The 17,409-nt window shown below is 44.0% G+C and overlaps 1 protein-coding gene across 1 annotated transcript in view; it reads left to right on the top strand.

Moving 5' to 3' along the window:
* The window catches only part of PLXDC1 (plexin domain containing 1), a 160,389-nt gene extending 144,680 nt beyond the window's left edge, over nucleotides 1-15,709 (top strand). The window contains exons 12-14 of the mRNA XM_075350112.1: nucleotides 8,780-8,809; nucleotides 9,186-9,343; nucleotides 12,794-15,709. Of these exons, the coding sequence (XP_075206227.1) occupies nucleotides 8,780-8,809; nucleotides 9,186-9,343; nucleotides 12,794-12,913 (308 nt within the window). The 3' untranslated portion in view covers nucleotides 12,914-15,709. The remainder of the gene's footprint in view (nucleotides 1-8,779; nucleotides 8,810-9,185; nucleotides 9,344-12,793) is intronic.
* The last annotated feature ends 1,700 nt before the right edge of the window (nucleotides 15,710-17,409 follow it).

Raw genomic sequence — 17,409 nt, 5'->3', positions numbered from 1 at the left:
TGTATCAACATGGGCTGGAAGGCCACTCTGCCAGAAAGAAGCTATTACTCCAAAAGAAACAAAAAAAAGCCAGATTAATGTTTGGAAATGCACACCGGAACAAGGACCTTAACCCCTTCACCCCCAGCCACTAAAACACCCTAATGACCGGGCCATTTTTTGCAATTCTGACCAGTGTCACTTTGACAGGTTATAACTCTGGAACGCTTCAACGGATCCTGGCGATTCTGAGACTGTTTTTTCGAGACATATTGTACTTCATGTCAGTGGTAAATTTAGGCCGATATTTTTTGCGTTTATTTGTGAAAATTTAGGAAATTGTGCGAACATTTTGAAAATTTCGCAATTTTTAAACTTTGAAAATTTATGCCCATAAATCTGAGAGATATGTCACACAAAATAGTTACGAAATAACATTTCCCACTTGTCTACTTTACATCAGCGCAATTTTCGAAAAAAAAATTTCGTTAGGAAGTTAGAAGGGGTCAAAGTTCATCAGCAATTTCTAATTTTCCCAACAAAATTTACAAAATAATTTTTTTAGGGACCACATCACATTTGAAGTGACTTTGAGAGACCTAGGTGACAGAAAATACCCAAAAGTGACCCCATTCTAAAAACTGCACCCCTCACACTGCTCAAAACCACATCCAAGAAGTTTATTAACCCTTTAGGTGCTTCACAGGAACCAAAGCAATGTGGAAGGAAAAAATGAAAATTTTACTTTTTAACACAAAAATGTTACTTTAGCCATAAAATTTTCATTTTTACAAGGGAGAAAAGAGAAAGTGCACCCTACAATTTATTGTGCATTGTCTCCTGAGTATGCTGATACCCTATATGGGGTAAAAATCAATTGTTTGGATGCACGGCAGAGGTCAAAAGGCAAGGAGCGCCATTTGAATTTTTGAACGCAAAATTAGCTGCACTCATTAGCGGACACCATGTCAGGTTTGAAGACCCCCTGAGGTGCCTAAACAATGGAGCTCCCCCACAAGTGACCCTATTTTGGAAACTAGAGCCCTCAAATAATTTTTCTAGATGTTTGGTGAGCACTTCGAACACCTGGGGGCTTCACAGAAGTTTATAACGTTGAGCCGTGAAAAGAAAAAAAATTTTTTTACCACAAAACTGTTGCTTCAACTAGGTAGCTTTTTTTTTCACAAGGGTATCGGGAAAAAATGCAACATAATATGTATTTTCCATTTTCTCCTGAGTATGCAGATACCTCATATGTGGTGGAAATCAAATGTTTGGGCACACGGCAGAGCTCGAAAGGGAAGGAGCGCCATTTGAATTTTTGAACGCAAAATTAGCTGCACTCATTAGCGGACGCCATGTCAGGTTTGAAGACCCCCTGAGGTGCCTAAACAATGGAGCTCCCCCACAAGTGACCCCATTTTGGAAACTAGAGCCCTCAAATAATTTTTCTAGATGTTTGGTGAGCACTTTGAACACCTGAGGGCTTCACAAAAGTTTATAAAGTTGAGCTGTGAAAATATATATTTTTTTTTTTACCACAAAACTGTTGCTTCAACTAAGTAGCTTTTTTTCCCACAAGGGTATCAGGAAAAAATACACCATGAAATTTATAGTGCATTTTTTCCTGAGTACGACGATACCTCATATGTGGTGGAAAGTAATTGTTTGGGCGCATGGCGGGGCTCAGAAGAGAAGGAGCACCATTTGACAGCAAAATTTGTTTGAATCATTAGCGGATAACATGTCACGTTTGGAGACCCCTTGAGGTGCCTAAACAGTGGAGCTCCCCCACAAGTGACCCCATTTTGGAAACTAGACCCCTCAAGGAGTTTAGCTAGATGTTTGGTGAGCCCCAAGGGGCTCCACAGAAGTCGATAATGTTGAGCCATGAATACAATTTTCTTTTGTTTTACCACAGAACTGTTACTTGAACCAGGTAGCTTTTTTTCACAAGGGTATCAGGAAAAAATGCACCATAAAACGTATTGTGCAATTTCTCCTGAGTACGCAGATACCTCACATGTGGTGGAAAGTAATTGTTGGGCGCATGGCGTGGCTCAGAAGAGAAGGGCACCATTTGACAGCAAAATTGGTTGAAATCATTAGCGGACGCCATGTCACGTTTTTAGACCCCCCTATGGTGCCTAAACAGTGGAGCTCCCCCACAAATTACCCCATTTTGGAGCTAGACCCCTCAAGGAATTTATCTAGATGTTTAGTGAGCCCCTTGTACCCCCAGGGGCTCCACTGAAAGTTGATAACGTTGAACCGTGAAAATTATTTTTTTTTTTTTAAATTTTTGCAGCAACAAGGTAGCTTTTTTTTTTTTTCTTTTTACAACGGTATCAGGAAAAAATGCACCATAAAACGTATTGTGCAATTTTTCCCGAGTACGCAGATACCTCATATGTGGTGGAAATCAATTGTTTGGGCGCATGGAGGGGCTCAGAAGACAAGGAACGCCATTTGACTTTTCAAACGCACAGACGCAGTGCATTGATCGGCCGCTGCAGGAGGCACGGTCGGATGAGATACAAAAAGCGCTGGGGATACGGAAAAAAAAAAGTCATGCCAAAAATTGACCAGGGATGCTGATCCGCGCTCAGCGGGACGCACGGACAGATGCGATACTTTTTTTTCCGTATCCCCGACGCTTTTTGCATCGCATCAGTCCGTGCGTCCCGCCGAGCGCTGATCAGGGATGCACATAAGGGATCGGCATCCCTGCTCAATTTTTGGCGTGACTTTTTTTTCCGTATCCCCGATGCTTTTTGTCACGCCAAAAATTGAGCAGAGATGCCGATCCGTTATGTGCATCCCTGATCAGCGCTCGGCGGGACGCACGGACTGATGAGATACAAAAAGCGTTTGGGATACGGGAAAAAAAAAGTCCCGCCGAAAACTGACCACGGATGCAGATACGTTATCTGCATCTCTAATCAGCACTCGGCGGGACGCACGAGGTGTAAAAATGGACAGGGGATAGAGGAAAAAAAAGAAAAAAAAGTTATACTCACAGTACCCAGAGGATTAGCAGGATGAACAGCTTTACAGCAGCAGCCAGCAGGCAGGAAGTTGGACAGCTCAGCAGAAGACCCAGGAAGAAGGACCCAGCGATGGAGGCAGATGTGATCGGCCGGTGAAGAAAGGTAAGAGGACGTCGGGGGGACAGCAGAGGGGGGGGGACAGCAGAGGGGGAGGGGGAGAGCAGAGGGGGAGAGCAGAGGAGGAGGGGGGGAGCAGAGGAGGAGGGAGATACCGGAGGAGCTGCAGAATAGAGATCACGGGGGAGGCCGGCAGATTGGGATGTCGGGGGGCAGATCAGGATGTCGGGGGGCAGATCGGGATGTCGGGGGGCAGATCGCAGGGGGGCACGGGCAGGGGCCATTACGGGAGCGCGCAGGAGCAATCACGAGAGCGCGCAGGGGCTGCAAGGAGAGCAGAGGAGGAGGGAGATACCGGAGGAGCTGCAGAATAGAGATGTCGGGGGGCAGATCGGGATGTCGGGGGGGCAGATCGCAGGGGGGCACGGGCAGGGGCCATTACGGGAGCGCGCAGGAGCAATCGCAAGAGCGCGCAGGGGCTGCAAGGAGAGCAGAGGAGGAGGGAGATACCGGAGGAGCTGCAGAATAGAGATGGCGGGGGGCAGAACGGGATGTCGGGGGGCAGATCGGGATGTCGGGGGGCAGATCGGGATGTCGGGGGGGCAGATCGGGATGTCGGGGGGGAAGATCGTAGGGGGGCACGGGCAATTACGGGAGCGCGCAGGAGCAATCACAAGAGCGCGCAGGGGCTGCAAGGAGAGCAGAGGAGGAGGGAGATACCGGAGGAGCTGCAGAATAGAGATGGCGGGGGGCAGATCGGGATTTCGGGGGGGGGCAGATCGGGATGTCGGGGGCAGATCGGGATGGCGGGGGGGCAGATCGGGATGTCGGGGGGCACGAGCAGGGGGGCACGAGCAGGGGCCATTACGGAAGCGCGCAGGAGCAATCACAAGAGCGCGCAGGGGCTGAAAGGTGAGCACAATACTCACCGCTCCTGCTCCGTGACAGCAGCGGCAGCAGCAGCGGTGGCGTGGTACCACTAGTACCAGCCAGTGCTGCACGGTGCAGACATGTTGGGGGAGGGTCCCCAGACCAGCACAGGCCTGGGGAGGCGGCCACAGGCAGATCAGACCGCCCCACTGCACACTGATTGGAGCGATTGCGCGTCATAGCACGATCGCTCCAATCAGTGCTGCAGGGGCTGGGGGCGGCATGTTTGAGATCCACCTACAGTTAGGTCCAGAAATATTTGGACAGTGACACAAGTTTTGTTATTTTAGCTGTTTACAAAAACATGTTCAGAAATACAATTATATATATAATATGGGCTGAAAGTGCACACTCCCAGCTGCAATATGAGAGTTTTCACATCCAAATCGGAGAAAGGGTTTAGGAATCATAGCTCTGTAATGCATAGCCTCCTCTTTTTCAAGGGGCCAAAAGTAATTGGACAAGGGACTCTAAGGGCTGCAATTAACTCTGAAGGCGTCTCCCTCGTTAACCTGTAATCAATGAAGTAGTTAAAAGGTCTGGGGTTGATTACAGGTGTGTGGTTTTGCATTTGGAAGCTGTTGCTGTGACCAGACAACATGCGGTCTAAGGAACTCTCAATTGAGGTGAAGCAGAACATCTTGAGGCTGAAAAAAAAGAAAAAATCCATCAGAGAGATAGCAGACATGCTTGGAGTAGCAAAATCAACAGTCGGGTACATTCTGAGAAAAAAGGAATTGACTGGTGAGCTTGGGAACTCAAAAAGGCCTGGGCATCCACGGATGACAACAGTGGTGGATGATCGCCGCATACTTTCTTTGGTGAAGAAGAACCCGTTCACAACATCAACTGAACTCCAGAACACTCTCAGTGAAGTAGGTGTATCTGTCTCTAAGTCAACAGTAAAGAGAAGACTCCATGAAAGTAAATACAAAGGGTTCACATCTAGATGCAAACAATTCATCAATTCCAAAAATAGACAGGCCAGAGTTAAATTTGCTGAAAAACACCTCATGAAGCCAGCTCAGTTCTGGAAAAGTATTCTCTGGACAGATGAGACAAAGATCAACCTGTACCAGAATGATGGGAAGAAAAAGGTTTGGAGAAGAAAGGGAACGGCACATGATCCAAGGCACACCACATCCTCTGTAAAACATGGTGGAGGCAACGTGATGGCATGGGCATGCATGGCTTTCAATGGCACTGGGTCACTTGTGTTAATTGATGACATAACAGCAGACAAGAGTAGCCGGATGAATTCGGAAGTGTACAGGTGTTACATCTCGTGGCTCTCCTGATGCAAGGACTGAGGCAGTCTCCCATTCCTTGCCTGCCACGAGCACTCCTGCTCAGCAGCGCCGAAGGTCTGCCAGACTGCGCAGTGTGCAGGAGATACCTTCTCAGAGAGGCAGCAGAAGGGTGACACCTAGTGGTTCTCCTGTTACAAGGAGTGAAGCGGTCTCCCATTCCTGGCCTGCCGCAGACTCTCCTGCTCAGCGGCCCCGAAGGTCTGCGAGGCTGCGCAATGTGCAGAGGTTTACTGCTCAGGGAAGCAGTGAGATTCCCGTTATCTCTGCACATTGTGAGACCGAGGATCCCGCCTCTATTTCCCAGAGGCAGGAGGGTGAGCATGTGCAATGCGTGGTGGGTCCTGATTCGCTCACTGACGTCACACGGCTTGATGACAAGGCTGGTGACGTGGTGAATCCTGACTGGCCAGGCTGGGACGTCGTGGACCCTGATTGGGTCAAGTCCGTCATCTCCGCCTCGCGCCCGCCCTCGGGTGGAGCTGCACCTCCTTAAAAGCTCCCCCTGCCATCATGGCGGCGCGCGACCGTCCTTCTATGTTTGGATGTCTGGCAGCGTGCTGCCACGCCACTGCTCAGGCATTACTGTCTCTTGTGGGCTTGGCCCTTGCTGCTCCGGCAGTACCTCGTTTGCAGGCCGTGTTCCTGCCTTGCTGCTCCGGCAGTACCCCCGTCAACAGGCCGTGTTCCTGTCCCAGGTGAGCTCCTCAAGTCTCCATTGGACTCACCTGGTTATTGAAAGCACACGTGCGTGGGCACCTCTGTGCTACCCTCGTGCCATATTCTCGTGACTTCCACTGGCACACGTGCGTGGGCACCTCTGTGCTTCCCCGTGCAACAGGTACACCGAGCCGTGAGATCTGTGCCATACAACCCTCACGGGTTAGGGCAGATCGGTGTACATAGATCGTCTGTGACATTCCAGACGATCGCTAGCAGCAACCCGCTCACTCTTCACCCACCATAGCGGCGGTCCCTTACACCGCACAGTGGACCTTGACCGGCGGAAGCAGTCCATTTCCCATCTTGGCACGCTTCCCCGGGTCCCCCTCGTAACATACAGGGATATACTTTCAGCCCAGATTCAGCCAAATGCCGCAAAGTTGATCGGACGGCGCTTCATAGTACAGATGGACAATGACCCCAAGCATACAGCCAAAGCTACCCAGGAGTTCATGAGTGCAAAAAAGTGGAACATTCTGCAATGGCCAAGTCAATCACCAGATCTTAACCCAAATGAGCATGCATTTCACTTGCTCAAATCCAGACTTAAGACGGAAAGACCCACAAACAAGCAAGACCTGAAGGCTGCGGCTGTAAAGGCCTGGCAAAGCATTAAGAAGGAGGAAACCCAGCGTTGGGTGATGTCCATGGGTTCCAGACTTAAGGCAGTGATTGCCTCCAAAGGATTCGCAACAAAATATTGAAAATAAAAATATTTTGTTTGGGTTTGGTTTATTTGTCCAATTACTTTTGACCTCCTAAAATGTGGAGTGTTTGTAAAGAAATGTGTACAATTCCTACAATTTCTATCAGATATTTTTGTTCAAACCTTCAAATTAAACGTTACAATCTGCACTTGAATTCTGTTGTAGAGGTTTCATTTCAAATCCAATGTGGTGGCATGCAGAGCCCAACTCGCGAAAATTGTGTCACTGTCCAAATATTTCTGGACCTAACTGTATGATCTGCTGTACCTGCTACAGCACATCATAGCCGGATCTCATAGTATCGCACTAATTCAGGCATTATTTTTACCGAAATCAGTGCGAAAGATGTGGTTGGTGGTTCAGATTTGAACAGCCAATCACATCGATCGTCGATGGGGGGTGGCAATGCCTGGGGTGAAGCAAAGGTCCCCTGCTGTAAGAAACAGCAGGGGACATCATTTGAAAGCCGTTGCTATGGCTACGGCAATCAAATGAACTTTAGGCCGTAAAATTACGTCCCTGGTCGTTAGGTCACGTTAAAATAGGACATAATTTTACTGCCCGCGGTCGTGAAGGGGTTAATGTTTCGACACATGTCCTGTGGTCTGACAAAACTAAAATTGAACTGTTTGGCCATAATGACCATCATTACTTTTGGAGGAAAAAGGGAGAAGCTTTGAAGCCTAAAAACACCATCCCAACTGTGAAACACGGGGATGGCAGCATCATGTTGTGGGGTTGTTTTGCTGCAGGACAGACTGGTGCATTTCATAAAATAGATGGCATCATAAGGAAGAAGATTATGTGGCAATACTGAAGCAACATCTCAAGACATCAGCCATGAACTTAAAGTTTGGGTGGAAATGGGTCTTCCAAATGGACAATAACCTGAAGCATATTGCCAAACTGGTTACAAAGTGCCTTAAGGATAACAAAGTCAATGTTTTGGAGTGACCATCACAAAACCATGATCTCAATCCTATTGAAAATTTATGGACTAAGCTGACAAGGCAGGTGAAAGCAAGGCGACCTACAAGTATGGCTCAATTACACCAGTTCTGTCAGGAGTTATGGGCCCAAATTCCTACCAACTATTGTGAGAAGCTTGTGGAAGGATATCCAGAACTTTTCATCCTAGTCATACAGTTAAGGGCAATGGTACCAAATACTAATGAAATGTATGTTAACTTTTGACTTTGCAGAAAGTAATAAAAATGCCTTAAAACATTCTCTCTTATTATTCTGGCATTTGGCAAATATAAATAATTTTGGTTCTTAATTGACCTAAACCGGGAAAGGTTTATTCAGATTTCATGTCAGATAGTGAGGAAAAACCTGTATATGTGTCTTTTTAGATAGTGGATGGAAACTTCTGGTTTCATCTGTACCTTTTGTGTCCTTCCCCTTATTTCCTCATAGATTGTAAGTTTGTGAGCAGGGCCATCACTCTTCTTGGAATCTATTGAATTATGAGTTTACTCTGTGATGTCTGTACAATTAGGCTATGTGCGCACACTGCATCTTTGTTTTGACAAAGATGCATGTTTTGGGTCCCAAATAAACGCACCCTCGGCATGCATTTTTTTTGCCACACTTTACTGCGGTTTTTACCGCGTTTTTGCCCACTGCGTTTCTTTAAGTCAAATCTGTTGACTGGAAGGGCTCAAAAAGGCTGGCAATAACTTAGAAAGAGATGACATGCTGCATTTTTGTGGTCACCACAAAGATGCAGCCCAAGAAAAAAAAAGCTGCAACGTGTGGACAGAAAAACTGAAATCTCATAGACTTTGCTGTGGAAGGAAATGCATGCAGTTTTGGGAGCAAAACTGCACCCAAAAAACGCGCAAAAACACAGCAAAAAAAGCAGTGTGTGCACAAGGCCTTACCTTCTGAATTGTAAAGTGCCGCGGTATATGTTGAAGTTATAGAAATAAAAATTATTATTTTAATTTTAATAAACTTAACATAAAACAAATCCAGATAACTTTTACCCTATTCCTTAATATGCTATTTTGTTTTCATGTAGATGACACAAAAATGGAGCATGATGGTGATGGTAAGTAAACCAGTGGATGTATAGTTGATGGTTTATCTGATACTACTTAATGAATTACATTAAAGGGGTTGTCCACTATTATTATATTGGTGAACTACAGTATATTGAGGGTACTAAAGGTCTAAGTAAGGTCAGTAGGGGCTCTACATTCAGATCAGTCAGCTACTAACAGCTTCGGCAGCTGCCGAATGTAAACGGTGTATACAGAACACCACATTTCCGTGTACGGTTAGTGGCTGCTGCCACAAACTGCAGATCAGTTCCTACCCTCTTGAACAGGAGCTGATCTGCAGTGTTGATGATCCATGCAAAAGATAGGCTATCAATATAATAGTAGTGTACAACCCCTTTAAATGCATATAATTTACTTTTTCAGAGCCTCTTGAGGAAGTGCCAAAGAAAAGTTCATCCCATGTGCATTCCGGAACCATCGTGGGTATAATACTGGCAGTGCTGCTAATCACAGTCATAATCCTGACTGTCATCTATATAAACCATCATAAAGGAAAACAAGGAAGACACTGTTGTATAGAGGTGAGGGTTATATGTACTGTTCCAAACCTCAAATGTATGTGTTATAAAGCTGACTGAATTAAAACAAAAAAAGTTTAAAATAGATACGTGGATATACCGTACATATTTTATCTATTTTCTCCAAATTATTTGCAATGCTACAAAGGTTGATTAAATCATTGATCAAAATATCTGAAAATGAATGTCCACTGTGGACTTAATGGGGTTTTCTGGGTTTAAGATACATTTCTGCAGTCTATGTGAGGCCGATTGCTGAAATCGAAAAACATTTTTTGTCTCCGGACACCAGCTTTCATCAGGTGAAAACGTAAATATCTGATGAAGGTTCCTACAGTGTGTACGTAAAGTATTCAGACCCCTTTAAATTTTTCACTCTTTGTTTCATTACAGCCATTTGGTAAATTCAAAAAAGTTCATTTTTTTTCTCATTCTCTGCACCCCATCTTGACAGGAAAAAAACCCTGAAATGTAGAAATGGAGGAGCAGAACCATCTCAAGGAGGATCACAAGGAAATGAACAGCATATGACTTAAATATGAGTGCTTGACCAAAGGGTCTGAATACTTATGACCATGTGATATTTCAGTGTTTCTTGTTTAATATTTTTTAAAATTTCTACATTTGTTTTTTTTTCTGTCAAGATGGGGTGCAGAGTGTACATTAATGAGAAAAAAATGAACTTTTTTGAATTTACCAAATGGCTGAAATGATACAAAGAGTGAAACATTTAAAGGGGGTCTGAATACTTTCCGTACCCACTGAATCTGTAGTTGAAAATTGGTCTGTGATTTTTCAATTCCGGAACTTCAAAAAAGGTAAAGTTCGCTGAATGTTGTAGTCTATCAGTTTACTGGGCAGCGAACCGCCACCTTGCCGATTCCAGCATGTGGATGAAAGTGCTCTGGTCAAATGAGAACAAAGTAAAACGTTTTGAGCTAAATGCAAAACACTATGCGTGGTGGAAAACTGACACTGCAGATCATCTTGAAAACACCATCCCAACCATCAAACATGGTGGTGGCAGCATCATGCTTTGGGGTGCTTTTCTTCAACATAAACAGGCAAGCTGGTCAGAGTTGATGGGAAGATGGATGGAACTAAATACAGGGCAGGAGAAACTTGTTAGAGACTGCAAAAGTCTTGAGACTGGGGCATAAGTTCTCTTTTCAGCAGGACAATGACCCTAAACATACTATTAGATCTACAATAGAATGGTTTAGCTCAAAACATATTCATGTCTTTGAATGGTCCAGTCACAAAAATCCCAGTGAGAGTCTGCGGCAAGACTTGAAGATTACTGTCTATCCAATCTTACTGAGCTACTGTAGTTTGCAAAGAAGGATGGGCAACAATTACAGCCTCCAGTTGTGTTTAACTGGTAGAGACATACCCCAAAAGACTTGCAGCAGTAATTCCAGCAAAAGGTGGTCCTACAAAGTATTGACTCAGGAGGGATGAATACAAATGCACGTCACACTTTTCAGATTTACATTTTTTATATATTTAGAAAACAGTGTATCATTTCCTTTATATCTCACAAATCCTTGTTGGTAAATGTCTTTTATTGAGATTTTATGTGATATAAGTTTGTATGTGTAAGGTAAGGAAAAATAATAGTGAAAGAATACTTTTTTAAGGCACTCCATAAAATTTGTGTGAAACCACGAACGAGGAACGAGACCAGACTAGGGTTAAGTGCAAACTCTTTATAACCCGATAGGGAAAAATGGGAAATGAAACTTGGGATGAAAAGTAAGGACTAACAACAATAATTGTACATACACCCAGTTTTGAACCAGGATCAGTGTGCTGGTCTAGGGACCGTTTCCAATAGGTCAGGAACTGCAGGAACACGATTTGCCTAGCAAAAAGACACCAGGAAGAAACTAGAGGGTGTAGACCATGGGGTGCAATAAGGACCTGTCTCTGGACCAGCACACTAATTAACAATCGCTAAATCTCTACTCCTCCCTTCCTCTCATACATATAAAAAACCAGGAAATTACCCCGGGGCTAAACACCTGCTAGTAGCAATACAACAGTCGTTTAAGTTCAGTTCTGCAGCGGTGACTGGTGCTTATTATAAAGTTTTGGCGCCAAAATCACTACCGCATAAGTGTGCACAGTTGCCCGCAGAAACAGAAAGATATGAGCGGGTCTTAAGCTCAGAACTTACAGTACCAATAGATACATCAGGGAAGGTCTCGGATACAAAGGGGAAGGGAATCCGGGCAGTTTTCGGCTCCACAGACGTTCTCTATGGCACCGGCAATCACGGAGACAGATCACCTCAGGGTAGAAGTCACGGATCACCTCAGGGCAGAAGTCACGGTCCAAGAGGAAGGCTTCAGGAGCGGATCACCTCAGGGCAAAAGTCACAGTCCAACTGAAAGGTCTCAGGAACGGATGACTTCAGGTCAGAAGAATGAGGTCACCAGGGCAACCGCTCCGCTCAAGTTCTCTCTCCAGCAACTGTTTGTCAATGCTGACACGCAGTTGCATGGCCTCTGCTCCCACAGCCATCGGCAAGGTGTTACTAACACTCCAGGTCTGCTCACACAGCAATCTGGAGGCTGTCACTAACACTCCAGGTATGCAGATCAGAGCCGGAGAAAGACCGCCACCTCACTTCAGGATCTTCCTCTCTTCTCCCTCACAGGACCGTCTCCCCAGCCCGCCCAGACGTCCCTCTGGTGGACTGGAGAAGACACTGCAGCTGCACAGACACCCCTCTGGTGGACAGGAGACACTGCAGCTGGATCCTCAGCCCTCTCACATTTGCATACCTGCGCCAATTAGGTTCTCTCAAAAAGAAAAATAAGAGAAATAGGAAAAGTTGTTCGTCAGCACATGAACATCCACTTGGGCTGGAAAAAGAATGAATTCCTGACAGTGTATAGTTTCAGAAATTTTCAATTACATATAGTGACTGCAGAAATTTATATTGACCCCAAAAACTCTCAAAGCATGATATGCAAGTCAGTATCTTCATATCTACATATTTGGAACATTGAGCTTCTATGATATGCATGTCAGTATCTTAATATCTATATATAATTACTAGGAACATTGAGCTCCTTGTTTAACAGTATCAATTTATTTTGGGTTAAATTTCTAGAGGGAAGATTCTCCAAATTTAGCTAAAGCATGTTGTGCCGACAGTCATGGGATATGAATTCATTATTGTTTATGAGATAAGCTTGATCACATAAAATTCATTATATTTTACCTGGATGTATGCAAATAGATGCATGGACTGTGCCTAAGCTATAAAGTATACTACTTCTTTGTAGTAGTGACATCTTTCTTGATTTTACACTTTTTTGTCTTTCCTCTTGTTAATGCCAGTAGGATTGAACCCAAAAAGTATACATGTCTTAAATATGTAATTATTCAAAACCATGTTCTCTGTATACTGCACAACTTAATTAAGCTTTTTATTCTATGCAGTACCATCCTCACCACTGGGCAGTTACAAAGTTCAACAACCATGGCAGCCCTGGCGTGTACACAGTGGTGGACCCAACACCAGGACTCGATAAAGATGGCTTCATGGAATCAGAACAATAAGAGCCCTTGAACCCTTTTATGTATAGAAGATGGAAGGGCTGGAACCTCCCAATATGCTCATTACATCGCAGCAGAAACAATTGCTAGCTACACCCTGAAAGACTATACATGAAGAAGAAATCACTCTTGACCTGTATTACTAATTCCAGAAAATATGACCTTCTACCTGTACAGCAAGACATCTCAGTTTCCAATAAAAGAAGCAATTACAACGCCTAGCCCTCAAGAGATGTGAACTGAAAAGTTGCACTGTCTGCTTTCAGCAGAATATTACTCCTGGTTGTCAGGATCTGGGAAGAAATGCATCTCATCATGAAAAACGTACACACAGTGTGATACCTGCCACAGGTCTGCAAAGCTCTGAACACCTTACTTGATTTTCAGAAAGTTCCCAATATCATATTCATACTCTAACAGAAAGGTCAAGTCAATGTTAAGAAAACACATCATATACAGAGAACACATGGTTTTTAGTTCATTATATACTCTATTTGTCTAACAAAATAAGAACTTACACTCACTTTGGACAATGAATTTCTTTATATCTGCTGTTCTGTGACAGAGCTGGGATATAACGCAACCAAATGGATCAAGAAATGTATTTGATCATTAAAGTGAACATGACATTGAATTATTCTACCTGAACCAAGGGCAGCATGAATTAAGACACTGATTGCAGCTGTGTAAATTATGCTCTGAAGCACTACGTCTTTGAAAATCCAGCCAGGGAATATGCTTTCCAGATGACTAGTCTGAGACAGGTCACTGTCGGCTGTTCTCCGCACCACTCTCCTAGACTGACTTGTCACTCCCTATATGTGTGTAGGGACTAGGCAGAGACCTGTGGGGATAGGGGGAAGCTGCTGGATACCAGTCTTTTGGACTACTCATCTGATAGTCCCCAGTCGGCTTTATTAAGTATTTTTTCTATGAAACATGCAGCAAGTAAACATACACTGCTGCAATAACACCCCCAGACTTTGCATTATGCAGCCCTACGTTGGGCAGCATGACTCTCATGTCAAAGTTCACATTAAAGAAATCCGTCAAAAAATACCTTCACATGTGGGGTTAATCTGCCGATTAATAGTGTTCTGAAGCCATGCAGGTCCCACTGCCGGGAAGAAATTAACTTTATTCCACCCCGCAGCTTCGGGTTTTTAGTCATAGAGACATGGCTTCAGTCACCGCTCAGTACATAATGCATCAGTACACAGGCAGCTGTCAGTCAGTGCAGGGGGAGTAGCAACAGCTGCCGCTTACTATGCACTATACGATGACTGAAGCCACAATGCCATGACTGAAAGACCGATGCTGCCGGGAGGAACTTAGTTTATTTCCTCCCAGCAGTGAGGCTCTCAGTGCGACAGCCGCATAGCTTCTGAACAGTAATAACCTGCATATTAACCCTATATCTGCAGGCTAGTAGCGTTTTTTTTTTGTTTGTTTTTTTACATGACACGTTTTTTTTAACTTTCTAACATGAAAAATTTGCTAAACCTCTTTATTTCTGTAAAACAGAAAAAAGCACGCAGCCATCCTGCAAAAATATTAAACCTATAGATACAAATATTGCATCCATGCAGAATATTTCATCCAACCCATGGCCTACACATATCTGCTTATCACACAGGCTGCCCTCAGAGCTGCTATGGGGTCCAAGACTTGCCCAGCACCCTTCTGTTAGGTATCTTTACTCTCCTCTCAATCATGCCTTGTTTGCAAACAGAGGGGTAGTGGGCATTACAATCACAAAGTCCTCCTAAAATATAGGGATGCTGGTGTTTTGAACCCTTCTGTGCCAATGGTGTGAATCTTTTCTCTCCACTTTGTTCACTATATTTTTTTTTTTTTATCCCTGCCGGTATAATACATTATACCAGCACTCCGTTAAATCTACTGAAAACAAAAGATTAATATTCCCTTCATTTTGTTTTTTTATAATTACCTTTTCAGAAACCCTAATTCTCATCAATCATTATTGGAGTACCGTTCCCATGCTACTTTGCTAAATATCATAAATGCTTAGCTGCTAACACACTATAGAGCAATATACATCACAGGAAAGCTGACGTGTAGGCACATACATAAATCTCAGGGTACATGTCCTGGACTGCAGTTTTTAGTTAGCTTAATTATAAGTTATTATCTCTATCAATCTACATTCATTACTCCTTGCTACAAGTCTTATTACCATCTCGGCTGTAAACTAAGCACACAGTATTTTTCCAGAACACTTTAAACAGCTTGTGTTCAAAAAGGACCTGTCACTAAGGTCATAAGTGGCCAATTTTTGCTCTTATTTTATTGGCGGTACTCTACTAAGTATTCCGCTTTTTTATTCTTTTCAAATCCGCCATACAGCTCCAAAGATATGGGCCTTTTTATTTAGCAATACATTTCATGGTCTTTACAAGGGGGTGTGGCTCAGAGCATTGTCTGGGGGCGTGTCTTCAACTGTTCTGCACTATTACCCGGTGAGCACTGCCCAGTTGGCAATGGAATTCTATGGCAAATTACATAAAAGAAAAAAAACAGATGGAAAACTCAGGAAAGAAGTGCCAATAAACTAAGAGCTAAAACTACCTTTTTCTAACTGCCAACAGGCCCTCTTTAAGGTTATAATATATATATTTTTGCTGTGTCAGGGTTTCTAACCGTTACTGTTCTTTGTACCTGGGAAACCACTGCAGTCTTGTTCTATGGCATGCATGAACACTTCAAATTTACCTGCTGGTCAGATTTACAGATAGAGCATGGCCATGTTATATTGTAATTAAACATTTTCTATTGCAAGTTCTGGTTATTTTTTTATTTAACCATATGAAAAAAAAGAAAAAAGTTATGGGTGTAAAAAAAAAACAAAAAACACTGACTGTTCCAGGGATCATTCAACAAGTTAAAAATCAAAGTTCCCCACCCGATATAATTAATTTAACACAAGAAGAAGTACGCCTGTGTCTGAGTAAATTAAACACTGACAAATCCCCTCGGTCAGATGGCATTCATCCACGAATATAGAGGGAATTGAGCTCAGTAATCGACAGACCGCTGTATCTTATCTTAGACTCGCTTGTAAAAGGGTTGGTGCCTCAGGATTGGAGGATTGCTGATGTGGTACTGATATTTTAGAAAGGTAAGAAGGTGGATCCAGGCAACTACCGTCCACTAAGTCTGACATAAGTAGTGTAAAAAGTGTTTGAGGGTATTTTAAGGGATCACATGCAAAAATATATTGCAGAAAATGATATAATAACTGACAGACAGCATGGATTCATGAAAGATAAGTAGTGTCTAACCAACATGTTGGGGTTCTATGAGGGGGTAAGTGCAAACCTGGATATTGGTAATGCAGCTGATGTGATTTATTTGGACTTTGCAAAGGCATTTGATACTGTACCACATAATAGTCTTATGCAGAAACAGAAGTTCCAGGCGGCACACAATCTTTCAAGGTGCACGTGTCCAAGGAAGGCATCCACAGTATAATTGATACAAAGGACCGGCACTCCAAAGCTTCTGAAATATTTTTGTAGTTTATTCCATCATAATATACAGGCGTAAATACTCGTTTCGGCTAATAGTGAGCCTTTTTCACATCTATATATAGATGTGAAAAAGGCTCACTATTAGCCGAAACACGTATTTACGCCTGTATATTATGATGGAATAAACTACAAAAATATTTCAGAAGCTTTGGCGTGCCGGTCCTTTGTATCAAACATAATAGTCTTAGGGGCCCTTTGCACACTACGATATCGCAGGTGCGGGTCAAATCGAAAGTGACGCACTTCCGGCTTCGCTCTCGACATCGTAGTGTGTAAATCGCTTTAACTACGATTACCGAGCACAAAAGCGTCAGTATCGTATGATTGGTGTAGTGTCAGTCATTTTCATTATTTTGGCTGCAGCGGCGGTACGATGTTGTTCCTCATTCCTGCGGCAGCACACATCGCTGTGTATGAAGTCGCAGGAGCGAGGAACATCTCCTATCTGCGTCCTGTCTGCAATGCGGAAGGAAAGAGGTGGGCGGGATGTTTACGTTCCGCCCCTCCGCTTCTATTGGCCGCCTGCCGTGTAACGCCACACGACCCGCCCCCTTAGGAAGGAGACGGGTCGCCGGCCAGAGCGACGTTGCAGGGCAGGTGAGTGCATGTGAAGCTGCCGTAGCGATAATGTTCGCTACGGCAGCTATCACCATGATATCGCAGCTGCGACGGGGGCGGGGACTATCGCGCTTGGCATCGCAGCATCGGCTTGCGATGTTGTAGTGTGCAAATGGCCCCTTATACTGAAGCTCCAGAAGCAAGGACTAGGGGAAACTTTATTCAACTGGGTAAGGAACTGGATAAAAGATAGGAAACAAAGAGAAGTCATAAATGGTACATTCTCTAAATGGGCAATTATCAGCAGTGGGGTGCCGCAGGGATCTGTGCTAGGACCGATTCTTTTTAATCTCTTTATTAATGATCTTGTGGATGGGATTGATATTAAAG

Source organism: Anomaloglossus baeobatrachus, chromosome 5, assembly GCF_048569485.1.
Source record: "Anomaloglossus baeobatrachus isolate aAnoBae1 chromosome 5, aAnoBae1.hap1, whole genome shotgun sequence".
NCBI classification, from domain to species: Eukaryota; Metazoa; Chordata; class Amphibia; order Anura; family Aromobatidae; genus Anomaloglossus; species Anomaloglossus baeobatrachus.
This window is presented reverse-complemented; position numbering and strand designations above follow the sequence as displayed.